Here is a 12,911-nt window from a genome sequence, read left to right on the forward strand (position 1 = left end):
GCTGCTGCCACGTCTCATGAAGCACGAGAGGCAACTGCAGCATTTCCTCAGCCCCCTGCTCCAGAGTTGCTGGTTGTGGCTGTTGTGGTTTCTGACCTCAGTACGGCCCCTGGGGAAGGTGCTGAGAGGCTCCAGTCTGTTCTCGTGACTAACCCCAAAATAAGCCCTGCTCTTGTGCCGGCTCCGGGATCATCCAGGGAGAAACTCAAGGCAACAAGCAGAACTGCCATTAGCATAATATATTTTGTAAAAATCCCTAATGCTCATGTGGACAATCGAAGAGTATCTGTTTTATTACAACCTGTATTACTCTGAACACGCAAGGCTGTTTCTTATTGACAACCTGCAGTTTTAGCAATGGTCCCTCCTACCACGTGAGGAGCGAAGCTGCCTGGGTGCTCACAGCCAACTCAATCGCATTTCACGTTGTATTTTTCAAGCAACTGACCTTTTCAATCAAAAGGAGAAAGCCCCAAGTCCTGCTGGGAACAGCCCAACTACATTCTCTACCATAAGCAATTTACAGACAATCATGAAATAAATAAAAAAAATCCATGTTCGTTTTTATTCACTCAATTATTCATCTGTTCAATACTTTTACAATGGGATTACAAAAAATAGGTATGCTCTGTTCCTACCTTCTCACGTAATGCAAAGCTATCTCCAGGAGCGAATGAATATAGGAAGGACTGAATTCTTATATCACGTTCATCCTGCAAAGTACAGATGATCTCACTGGTTAAGTGCTTCTTAATACAGAACCACTCTGAAGTAAAAAATCACCTTATAATTAACAATTGCACTTTTAGCTTAAATCCATTTTACATTTAAATGTGGACAAACACTATCACTATTAAACGACTGTACTTCTCACAAGGTCCAATCTTAAGTATTTAAATGGTTTACACAGTTTGATTTTTCTTCCCCATGAAAGTGTTTCAAACAATGTGAAATAGCACAGAAACAGTTTTAATAAGAGAACTAGATTTCATTAGCTGTTACTGATCTAAAACAATGTGAAATAGCACAGAAAGTTTTAATAAAAGAACTAGATTTCATTAGCTGTTACTGATCTTCCAACCCCTTAATGAAGTACTTCTGTACAAAATCTGTACAAGTGTCTCACTTTTCCTCAACACTTACAGTATTCAAAAATAGTTTATTTTGCAATCATAATCCACTTTTATCTTATTTATCCAAGAATGAGGTTTCTTCAGTAGGTCAGAACAAATGTAAATGATTTTGTTTCATCCATCAATGACAAAAATCACAGAAGTACATTTTCACGATGTAAATGATTTTGTGTTTCATCCATTAATGACAAAAATCACAGAAGTACATTTTCACACCACTAGCTGCATTTTCAATAACCCCGCTTTTGTTTTTCTTCTTTATCAAGAATAGCCTGTTTTAGACTCAATGCAGCATCTTCAAACTGGGGGTTTAACTCTAGTACCTTCCTGAAATCTTTCATGGCCTCATCAAAGCATCCTGTCCCAAAAAAAAAAAAAGCAGCATTATTTTTCTGTAACTGCTCAAACTCACAAACCACAACTAAAGAATGACTGAATGATTCCTACTATTTTCACTACCAAAAAGTAGCAGCTGCACTTACTGGACCCACTACATTTGGATTCTCCAGGGGCCCAAGTGGGAGTCAAAGGCCTTCAGAGCAAGAACCCAAATGCCTATTTTTGAACCTAAAATGGGCTTAAGGCATTCAGGAAGCTTATTCCAAGGGAAGGAGCCAAAAGGCCCACACTCAGGCAGCTAACAGCCAGGCTGCCTTAAACCTGGAAGACAAACTAGGAAGCAGACTGCTTCCCAGCCCATGCCCTTGGTCCAGCTCCATTCTCTCTGTGCTCTCTCTGGTCCCTTCTGGGTCTTTATTTTGCAATGGGCAAGTTCTAAGAAAAGCATCAGGGGTATCATCATCTTATGGCATATTCAAAAGTTGGGCAGCAAATTCCCCAGAGACAGGTGACCCACAGCCCACTGCAGGAGCCTGTGCTCACTATGGCTGCACCGGCTTAAGAGATACTTTACTTTAATAGCAAAGCTCAGAATTGGCTAGTTTTACCCCTAATGCAAATTTTTCCTGAATTGAAACCCCCTATTTTTCCCTAGAGAGCATCGTTTCAGATGAGCCAGCAGCACATCTGCAAATAAGGGTATCTAACTGCATACACGGACTCGGAGCTGAAACGTCCTGTGATCGCTTGAGAAAAATCTCTGCACCATTTATTTCTGCCTCCTGTGTGTGTGATGACTTTCCCCACCGGAGCCAGGCAGCTCCCTCCATCTGTAAACGGGAGGGGATTTCTCTGCAGCCCCGGGTGAATCCTGGGATAAATCCAGGCTCTCGGCTGCCGGGTGGCCCCGGGAGCGCTCCCTGCCCTGCGGCCGCCCCGAGGGGGTTGGATAGCAGCCGTGCTGGGGCCGACGGGGGTGGGTCAAGGCCCGCCGCTTGGCTCGCAGACAGCGGGCCCGGGTCACCCTGCCCCGGGTCAGGCGGCGCTGGCGTGACCGACGGCGCGGCCCGTACCCAGGCGGTAGAGCACCAGGCCCCGGTTGTAGTAGGGCACCTCGAAGGCGGGCTGGCACTGGATGGCGGCCGTGTAGTCCTCCATGGCGGCGGCGAACTCCACCCGAAAGTACTTGATCTGGCCCCGGTTGTTGAGGGCCGTGGCGAGGTCGCGGCCGGCGCTGGGCGGGGGAAGAGAGGAGAGAGCGGGCCGTTAGGGCTCGAGCGGCCGTTAGGAGCCGTTAGCCCGCTCCCGCCCCCCGGCACGTACCCGGCGGCGGCGGGGCCGCGGTCGATGAAGCGGCTGTAGAGCTCCTCCGCCGCCGACAGCCGCCGCGCCGACAGATGCGCCTGCGCCGCCGCCAGCAGCTCCGCCGCCTCCCCCGACATGGCGGCGGCCGCGGCCGCGCCGGCAGTGACGTCAGGGCGGGCCGGGCGCGGCGTTACGTCACGGGCGCTTTTCCTCGGACCCGAGGGTCTCGCTGGTCCTGGTGGCTACTCGACTCTCCATGGGCCAGCAATGGGCCCTTGTCGCCAAAAGGGCCAATGGGATCCTGGGCTGCAGAGGGAGAAGTGTGGGCAGCGGGGGGAGGGAGGCCATTCTCCCCCTCTGCTCTGCACTGGTGAGGCCACAACTGGAATCCTGCCTCCAGTTCTGGGCTCCCCAGCTCAAGAGAGACAGGGAACTGCTGGAGAGAGTCCAGCGTAGGACAACCAAGATGATTAAGGGATTGGAGCACCTCCCTTATGAGGAGAGGCTCAAAGAGCTGGGGCTCTTTAGCCTGGAGAAGAGAGGGCTGAGGATATTAATGCTTATAAGTATCTAAAGGGTGGGTTGAAGGAGGATGGATTCAGACTCTTTTCAGTGGTTCCCAGTGACAGGACGAGGGGCAACGGGCACAAGCTGGAACATGGGAAGTTCCACTGAAATGAGGAAGAACTTCTTTCTGGTGAAGGTGCCAGAGCCCTGGAACAGGCTGCCCAGGGAGGCCGTGGAGTCCCCTTCTCTGGAGATCTTCAAGACCCGCCTGGATGCAGTCCTGAGTGATGTGCTCTGGGCAACCCTGCTTAGCAGGGGAGTTGGACTAGATGATCTCTAGAAGGTACCTTCCAACTCCAGCAATTCCATGATAGCTTGGATATGATGTCACTAGCACCACCTTCTATGAAGGCAAAAGCAGCTCAAATAACAGGAGAAATAAAAAAAATTAAAAAAAAGTAATTAGTATTTAACATTTTCTCTACAAAATGGTGTCTCTTCTTACCAGGCCTTGATTGGGCACAAGGCATTACTTGCCCTGAAAGATGGCGCAGAAGAGGCCTCATGCTCTTGGTGAGGAGCGCAGACGTCAAGGATGACATCTGGGCGTGGAGCAGGAGCAGAGGCACACATCCAGCCATGAAACACAACAGCGAGGTAAAACAGCGTCCTTAAACCTCCACCTCTAACAACGGTGACGGAAATTCCAGCGGTGGAAATCTACTCCACAGATGGCAGCTGCTGGTTTTGAGCTACTTAAGCGAAGTAGCTCGTTAGCAGATGCCAGTTTGAAGGTTCCTGGAGGTTTCCTGGACCGGCTGAAGAAGTGGCCAAAGCTCATGGCCCCAGATGCAGAGAAACAGCACTCACTGCTGAAGTTGGCAAGGCCTTTATTGCCACCCTGGGTTTAAATATACGCAGCAAAAGGAAATGACACTGATGTCTGCCTGAGTTGGTACCTTCCCTCCAGTAACATGGTAGTAGAAAAGCCTGTACAACAATATCATCACAACTACTGTGGCATTATTTCAATTTGGGAATTAATTCCTTCCAAAACCAGTGAATTTTGAGAAAAGCCAATGATTTCCTATGGAATTACAAAAGAAAAAAAAAAAACAAAAAAAATGGAGCTTGCTCAGACTAAAATGTATTAAGATGAACCCACATTCAATTTGCATGGTTTGGAAACTAGGCTCAATTTACAGTTAGAAAATAATTCTTTTACCTTAAAACTTTGTGGAAAAAAAATCGGAGTCCATTAACACAGTCCTTTCTTCACATAAATGAACCAGTCGAGGTTTCTCTAGTGAGTTGTGGGGTGAGTTTTTAAAAACGTTTCTCTGACAGTGGCACTATCTGTTACAATACAGTACCCGAGTTTATTTTAAAATATAGTACATGGATAACATTTTAGACAGTATTTCTAGAAGACGTAACAGGAGGATAAAGGACTCTCCCCTGCTATGCTGCACTGTGGCACAGAGGACAGAAGTTATAATTACTTGCTTCTTTGGCTTTCATGCAGTGCTTACATACGCTGCACATCCAGAATCGATACTCCAGGATAGGTTCCCCTGTTGCAACACACACAGGAAGCTTCCCATCTTCACTATTTAAAAAAAAAAAAAAAAAAAAAAAAGAGTAAATAAAGCTGAAAGAATAAAAACATGGTTTTAAAATAGCAACAAAGACTTGTTTTGTAGAAATTTGCAAAACGGCATAAAATCTTAATTGCGTGCCTACAGCTAGTCTCTAAACTTGAGATGCTCATCTGTAAAATGCAGCTTCTCTGTTCATGTGTGTGACACTTCTTTATTAGAAGTTACTAAATCATGTATTACTTCACTGTTGACATAGCCAAGTATGTAAATCTCCACACAAGAGAATGCACACCCCAAAAGCCACACAGTCAACAAATAAGCACCAGCAGATCCAAAAGATTAAGTGAAAAGCAGCAGTGAAGGCCATATGAAGGTAAGGTCCAATTAGACACCTGCACTACTATTACATTTAATGCTCTGAAGCGTCAACACGAAAGCCACTAGTGAGATTCACTACATCTGCACAGTAAAATAAAGGCAGCTTCAAATCCTATTCAGTAAAAAGAGAACTGATTCACAATCAATGTCCCTACTCACAAATTCCACGCCGTTAGCAGGAAATGTGTCAAAGCCACCACTGGGGTACAGCTGCTCCAAGGACTTGCCCCTTGAGCGTGCCCTTCATATTCTAATTCTTTCACTTAACATATTCATCTTCTCACACCACACAGATGTAGGTAACACAAAACACTAGATACTTACTGTTTAATAGTGATTAAACATTCACTAGTTGACATTTGCATCACACCACAACAGTGATACCAACAGGAACGTTACTTTAATGGTACGTGACACCTTATCAAAGGCCCTAAAATTCCTCTGCTCTGTCCACATGCATTTCAAAATGAGGTGGAAGTTGTATCTTTATGCCCATTTCCTCAAATACAGTCAGACTCTATGTTCCCAAATAAAATAGTGTTGTATTACACTTTCTACAAACTGTACAACACCTGCATCACTCTTGCTCAAAACTTGCTTTAAGCAGCAAAGCACCTAATTAACTTGGTGACACAAATCCTGCCAAAATCCAAAATACAGACAATAGCAGGAAAAAAAATTGGTGTATTATTACAGTATCATATAAACCCACCTCTCGAGAACGTCATCCAGATCAGATTTTATGTTATACTTGGGACAATGTCTCGTGAATATCTCTAGAGCAAGCTCTTCATACTGTTGCCTCTGCTCTGGTTTAAGAGTTTCCAGGGATTCTAGTTTAACAAAGGCTTTTGAACAAATATCAAATGCTCTGTTTGCACATGCACAGAGTGCCAGAAGGGAATAGATTTCAACTGCAGGGATAATGTCTTCATAATCTCGCAAATGAAGAGCTAAGAAATGAAAAAAGAAAAAACAAAAAAACAACAGGGAAATTATTACATGTCTTCTGAGAAGTGCAAGCATCTGTATGAAACATTTGCTACTAGTAGACAATATTTAATCTTACAAGTTGGACACAATGAGCCAACCAATGTCTTTTCATTGACATGACTCTGCAACCCTTTTTAATAAATAATAAAAATAAAGGGATCTGACTGAGAAATCAAAGTGTCTTTTTGAGACTTTTTTTTAAAAAAACATGTTAGAAGTATTTGAAATGGACCTTCATCACTTGGACAAAGTATAGGGCGCTATTAGCTTCTCTAACTCCCACAAATTTTTTATTAAGCTCTTCAGGGAGGTCTGACAGGAATTCAGGCATGCTAAAGAAAGAAAACAATCAACAGCACATCTACAGATTGTCCAATTTAACCAGGTAATATTTGGTAAGTTCCATTGTCTCCGAGAAAATATTTTCCAGGTATCTTAACTGCAGCCATACTCAACTCATTACGTGGTTTTGTTTTAAATCTCATGGATCAAGCAAGAATAGAAGAAATGTGCCAACTGTAAGTGAAATTATGTGCTGTGCAGGTCTGTAAAATTAGAACAGTTTCTTTACAGAGTTAAAAATGAAATCCTACCTGTTTTAAGTGCTGCATCTACAGAACCTTTATAGAGCTGTCTTTGTGCAAGTATGAAAAAATGGTAAGCCTCAGCTCCTCGCCAAGCATTGTCTGCAAAGCGATTAGTTGAAGAAAGAACATCTTCTTCTAGCAAACCAGCCAAAGCTGAAGCAGTCTGAAAACAAAGCAGTATCACAAGCAATTTTTATATAAAACAGATACATCAGGAAATGGGATTTTACGAAAAGAACTTTTCTGTAGTTGGTGATTATACTACTGTGTTAACTAGGGAAAATATAAATACATGGACCTAAAGTGAACATTGTTAGATATTTTATACAGTGCATAGGCAGAACATGTGGTGCAGATTTTCAAAAGTAAATATCATATACATGTGTACAAATATATTCTGTGCACATCTGCAGACTGGTTCATAGCTTGGATTAATATTGCATTTCAACACCAGACCTCTTAAAACTTTGTTTAAACTATTTCATTTGTGCATATGAAGATGAAAGTGTCAGCTGAAAAAAAAAAAAAATTCTTCTATTTGCTTCCCCCATATCTGGAGCCATCGCTCTGCTAAATTATAGCCAACATAACCTAATCTAAGCACAGATCTCTCTTTGGGATTGGTACTTACTCCTAAATGACAGGAAAATGAGAGCCTCACAGGGAAAAAAAAGTCTGGAGTTTCTTTGTATGATTTTCATTGTTATAGTGAAAACATTAGGAAAAACATATTAAACTTAGGAAGCAAAATATATGTTAATACATGTGATTTAAATGTTTTAAAATAATGTTTTAAACAATATGTTTTCCTGGAAGACTTGTTTTAAGGAAAGGTTTGTTTCTAGCAGGAAAAAGCATTACTAACAAAACATAATAGCCTCACATGAAGATAGCTTTGTTTATTCTAATGAAGTAGCATGTACCAGAATTCAGAAAGAAAAAGAATAAAAATAAAAAAAAGAAAGAGCAAACTACTCTACCTCTGAACTTTTTCCTTTAACTTTTCCCCTTTGTGCATTTTGCATTTGTTCATGGCACTGTTCTATAAGTAAGGCTGATAATACATAAAGCTTTTTAACTCGCAAAGGCTTTGTCCTTTTCTTCGCCTCTTCATCTGCAATCTTAAAAAACAAAATCAAGGAATTTAATGTAGATTTTTTTAAACAAATATATTAGAAGGGTTGCTTCATTTTCTTGGACAATTGCACACTTGTACAAACCTAGGAAATCATGCCAAAAAGCGATTCTGCATTTGAATGTAATAATTTAGACTGCAAACAGAACTATAAATGAAAACGTCGAAGTGAAGAATGCACATTATTCTATATTTATTTAGCTAACAAGTATATAAAGCCAGAATCTTGGGAGGGATAAATCAGTGTAACCATCTATAAGTCTATTGACTTAATATAAAAATAAACTAAAAAAATAGCAATTTTTAAACACTGAAGTTTAAGCAATACATAGCTTTCAATAAGGTCTGGTGGTTTTCCCAGAAAAGAATGGCTTTTGAAAATAACATATATATGTGTATATATATATATTTCTATAAATATTTGCTGTAAAAATTACATATCACTCTTACAGACTTTTTAAGCTATGTACAGAAATCTCTGCAGCCAAACCAAATCTAAGCAACATCTTTATCTTAAAAGCACACCACAGCAGTTTCTAATTGAACGTACCAACTGAAGAAATACCAGAATTTAACTTCTAGTTAATGACATTGCTATTTAAAAAAAATAAAGGAGATAAAACTAATCCACACAACACATGAAATAACGTGGATGTCGCACCCAGGCTGGCCTGCCATACTCCTGTACTAGGCAATGCTGGGCAACAGGGCCTCTTCTAAGGTGCAGTTCAGCTCATTCTGGAGAGAAAGTCTCAAAATAAGTCTGATGGCTTGTGCCCTGCGCGTTTCCTCTCCACTTGCTACAGAGGACATTCAGGGTAACTATTTCAGAGATACCTGAACTTAGGAGCTGCATTAGTCTTTGCAGTATCCTTTAGAATGACATCTTCTTATTGCCTGGACATTTTTAACACTAAAATAACCCCAGGAAAATAAAAGTAGCATGGAATTAATAAGAGCTAGTCCAAAACCCCAGTTATTTGACATAAAAATAAAACTTAGAATACCTTGAACATGAGCTTAGCAGCTTCAAAGAAGTAATTGGCTTTACGATACAGTTCTATAGCATCAAGGATTTTATTCTTTTCCAGTAAATGACTTGCATATCTGGCTAACAAGGAGCCAATCTCTTTCATATTGTGATCTTTAGCCAGCTCCACAGCTTTATTCCACTAGAAATGAAAGCAGACAATTACCAACCTCATTTTTTCAAATACATTCTCAGAACAAGCTGGTTATTCACAAATAGTCTGCAACATTTGTGTGCAGTACTTCAGCACCATTTAGAACCAGGCTACTATAAAATTAAAGTAAAAAGCAAGAGAATACAAATGCTAACATCAGTGCCAAACGTGTGATCCTCAGGCCAGCCCAACAAATGCTGGACCTCTGTCTAAAACCACATACAAAGCAGTTGCTTCTGCTTTGGTAAGAGTTTTGCAAGAATCATTTCATTGCTGCTCATAGCTGGACATGTGGATTTCAGTACTTCTGATGTTTCTAAAACCCAGACTCTCTAAACCATGTCTAAAAGAGGACTTCAGCCCGTAAGCTGAAGGCACAAACGCTTTACTTACCCTTCTATACACCCCATTTTGTCTGTGACTTTTTCTGATCTTCAACAGTTCAATTACTGTGTTTGCCCTAAATCAAAAGTTTGGCAGGACCGAGAAACTTAGCTGTATCTCATACCAAATAGCCCTTCAGATCCATAAATTAGGAAATTCATATAAAGACAGCACTAGCAAGTCCTGCAGTTCCCATACATCAAGTTCTTTATAGCCACCCTCAGTTTCTGTCTTATTGTGTGAACAGGTGAGTCATACTGGGGAACAGCTCTAGCTGTAAACATACAGTCCATTTTTCAGATCAGTTCTGTTCCAGCTACATCCTAACGCAGCCACAAATAGGTTGCATCTGTACAAGGAAGGAGGGGGAATGTGGAAAATGAGCAGCCAGAAGCTCTCCAGAATTCCTCCCATCCCACCAGGAGGCAGCACAGCACGGCTTTACAAAGGCCACAAGTGTCTGTGTGCTGAGCACACTTACCACGCACACGCACGCAGAAGTAGCACTGCTGCATATAGCTTTGTCCCTTCAATGGTCTAAACCTCATTTCAGATAACTGCTTAAGCACTGAAGTATGAATTTTCCAGAAATCATGACAAATCAGAGACTTAACAAGGACTTGTATTCAACTGGGCATTAGTACAGAAATCTCACTGCTAAATTGGTGTTGGTAAAGCAGATTATCTGCTGCTGTTTTACCTGGTTGAGATGTACACAGGTATCTACCGCGTCCTTTGGCCGATTGCATTTCAGAAAGGCTGCCACAGCTTGCTCACACATCCCCACTCTTACAAACATATAAGCTATATCCTGCAAAAAGCATCAGCACCATGTTAAATTCACAATTTTTAGTATTTTTTGTACCAACTGCAATACTGTTATATTCTTGCTTAATTTAATTCCAAGAAGTTGCGGGGAAGGGGTCGTTTGCTTCATGGATCCACTGAAGGCAACACGCACCGCTGTAGCTCTTTAGAACAGTGTGCTGCTTTCACACACTGCTGCTAAATTCATTTTTAAAAAGCTATTTTAAAAATTTTCTTTTAAATCAAATCATACCAGAAGGATTGTGTTCTTACTAGTTAGAGTATTTCATGAAACTTCACTATTAGAAAGAGGTTAAAAAGAAAGTGCCATGCCTTGCTTTGCTCAGCAACTGAAAATGGCATTAAATGAGCTTGTTTTGCTTTTTTTTAAGCATTTCGGATTAATCCTCTCATTGTTTTTAATTAGCTATTACTCAGTAGGTCATTTCAGGCTATACCTACCCTCCATTCAGCAGAGTATCTTCAGTTTTCATCACACACTACCATTCCCACCAGAGCTACCATGTAGGGATAGTAACCAGGGTGAATTTGGGACAAAAAAATCCCCCAGTGTAGACTAGATAACAAAATGAAAACTAAACTCACTGTCTAGCCACGAGAAGGGACTGGACAGTGAAGCACAGCTATTTTAGAGAGAAAGGCCACAATGTGGGGAGGGAGGCAGTGAATTATGACTTAGCCATAAAGCATGACCAATAATGAGGTCTTTCTGGGGAACCTGATTATTATGGGAAAGGAAGAATGATGGAATATGAAAACAACAGTAATACTGGAGATGAAGAACAAAGCACACATAGGTGAGTAGGTCATATACTACATTCTTTCTCTCGTTCTTTTTTAAGCTTCCCAAGATGGGAAATTTTAAATAAATAGTTAAGTATAAGACAATGAAAAAAAAAAAAAAAAGGTGCTTTCTGCTTACAGGGAGCAATTTATGATTCTCTGGAAGTGAGTTAGCGAGATTCTCCAGCCCTTGGTAGTCCTCTAGCATGTAGTAACATTCAGCTAAACGTTCCTGGTTTCGTCCTTGTACATAATACTGTACAGCATTTAACCTAGTAAGAAAAAAAACCAAATACATGGTGGCTTCTGATATATAAACACAAGTGAAGCTTCTCATTGTGTAAGCCTTTTACATTTGTAAATTTAAAATGACATTCTTTTAAATAGGTAACTTTGCTTGAGAGAGCTTTTGTAGCTAAAATGTCACTGTTCTTCTAAACTGCATTTCTAGAAGCTTACGTTTTCAGAGATCATTATACTGAAGTAGAAGCAAAACGGATTGTCTGACTAGCATAAGGTAAGGAAGTCAAGGAATCTGAAAACTGTATTCCCACAACTGCACAGATCATGGCTAACAATGGAAAACAACTTACAATAAACTTTCAGAAAAGGGCTTCACTGTTGTGCTTCCGTATTTTAAAACACAAAATATTTAAAACAATATTTAAAACAAAAAATATTTAAATTATTCCATGTATTGCATCCTGAGTTTCCTGATGTCTGTCCCTCCTCATAAATTAAGTCTTGGCATCAGTTCTATCATTTCCTTTGTAATTTCCTTCTTACTAGGTCATTTACCTACCATTTCTGACGGTCTGCAAAATAATCTCCAATAGCATTGTGGGCTTGTTCAAGAAGTGCATCATCTGAATCACCTGAGCCAGTTTTCAATAGTTGCAATACTCGAAACCAATCACCCAGTTTTATCCTTAGCCCAATGGCAAGATCTCTAATATAAAGAGAAAACAGCAGGAAAAACTCAAAGACAGTAAAATAGCTAACAAAAATCTTGTGAAAAGTATCTAAAGTATTTTCATGTCCATCACCTGCAACGTAGGTATCACAATGATCCCAGATAGCTTGTTTACAATATAAACAGTATTTCAGAAAAGCAACTGCTCAGAGAGCTCATAGGTTATACCATAGATATGCACTTCCCTATTAACAATACTTCTGTGTGAGGAGTTAAATAAACTGCTGGTGAGACACTTGGTCTGTGTCTCCTTCAGGTTTCCTCTTATTCTGTGCACTATTCTTTATCTTACACTGCTGACTGCAACAATAGATGGCAGCAGCTGCAAAAGGCTAAAAGCAGAAGGGAGATGAGGGGAAAGGCCAAGCAGCAAGAAATATGAATCACAGAAGCAAAAGCTGAGATGTAATAAAACAGATTTCAGAAACTTCTCTTTCAGGCTCAAGATGACTTTGGATGGAGGTGAAAGGACTCAGCAACAATCTTCCTTTTTATCATTCATGCATACATATGACCCACCATTTGTCTGTCTGGCATGTTTTTTCCACCATATAGGATAATTCTACATTACTTCATATAGAAATAATTCTGCAGGTGCGTAGAAAATAAATGGTAGAGATAAATATACTTCTTTTAAAAATGCCCTAAACTAACAAGTGAGTTAAAGAAGGCAACAGAAAGTCAGTGCAGTCAGCTAAATAAAAGTATCTATCTAAGAATTCAAAACTGTATTTGAAAAATAGATTTATTTCAGCCTGATTTACGGTAGGTCCTTATCAAG

General features: G+C 40.7%; 2 protein-coding genes across 5 annotated transcripts in view; both read right to left on the reverse strand.

The window, feature by feature from the left end:
- Nucleotides 1-538: 538 nt before the first annotated feature.
- TTC32 (tetratricopeptide repeat domain 32) lies at nt 539-2,926 on the reverse strand. 3 transcript variants are annotated; one of them, XR_001413648.1, is made up of 4 exons: nt 2,796-2,926; nt 2,546-2,706; nt 1,288-1,491; nt 1,014-1,229 (listed from the first exon to the last, which is right to left on the reverse strand). XR_001413648.1 is itself a non-coding variant. In XM_014956727.1 (4 exons), exons 1-3 carry the CDS (start codon nt 2,912-2,914, stop codon nt 1,364-1,366), a joined length of 408 nt encoding a protein of 135 aa, XP_014812213.1. In that variant the 5' UTR covers nt 2,915-2,926; the 3' UTR covers nt 1,014-1,281; nt 1,342-1,363. The 3 variants fall into 3 exon arrangements, 2 of the variants coding, with proteins under 2 accessions (XP_014812214.1, XP_014812213.1); XM_014956727.1 differs by having other exon boundaries at nt 1,014-1,281; nt 1,342-1,491; XM_014956728.1 differs by lacking the exons at nt 1,014-1,229; nt 1,288-1,491 and adding an exon at nt 539-713 and having other exon boundaries at nt 2,586-2,706.
- Nucleotides 2,927-4,157: 1,231 nt separating this feature from the next.
- WDR35 (WD repeat domain 35) overlaps nt 4,158-12,911 on the reverse strand; it is a 42,472-nt gene continuing 33,718 nt past the window's right edge. For both annotated transcript variants that reach the window (XM_014956914.1, XM_014956913.1), the window contains 8 exons: nt 11,960-12,106; nt 11,297-11,429; nt 10,247-10,357; nt 8,986-9,150; nt 7,824-7,964; nt 6,850-7,006; nt 5,976-6,216; nt 4,158-4,893 (listed from right to left, as the gene is read on the reverse strand). In XM_014956914.1, the coding sequence (XP_014812400.1) occupies nt 4,746-4,893; nt 5,976-6,216; nt 6,850-7,006; nt 7,824-7,964; nt 8,986-9,150; nt 10,247-10,357; nt 11,297-11,429; nt 11,960-12,106 (1,243 nt within the window). In that variant the 3' untranslated portion in view covers nt 4,158-4,745. The remainder of the gene's footprint in view (nt 4,894-5,975; nt 6,217-6,849; nt 7,007-7,823; nt 7,965-8,985; nt 9,151-10,246; nt 10,358-11,296; nt 11,430-11,959; nt 12,107-12,911) is intronic.

This window comes from Calidris pugnax, unplaced genomic scaffold (assembly GCF_001431845.1).
Source record: "Calidris pugnax isolate Ruff unplaced genomic scaffold, ASM143184v1 scaffold171, whole genome shotgun sequence".
In the NCBI taxonomy this organism is placed as follows: Eukaryota; Metazoa; Chordata; class Aves; order Charadriiformes; family Scolopacidae; genus Calidris; species Calidris pugnax.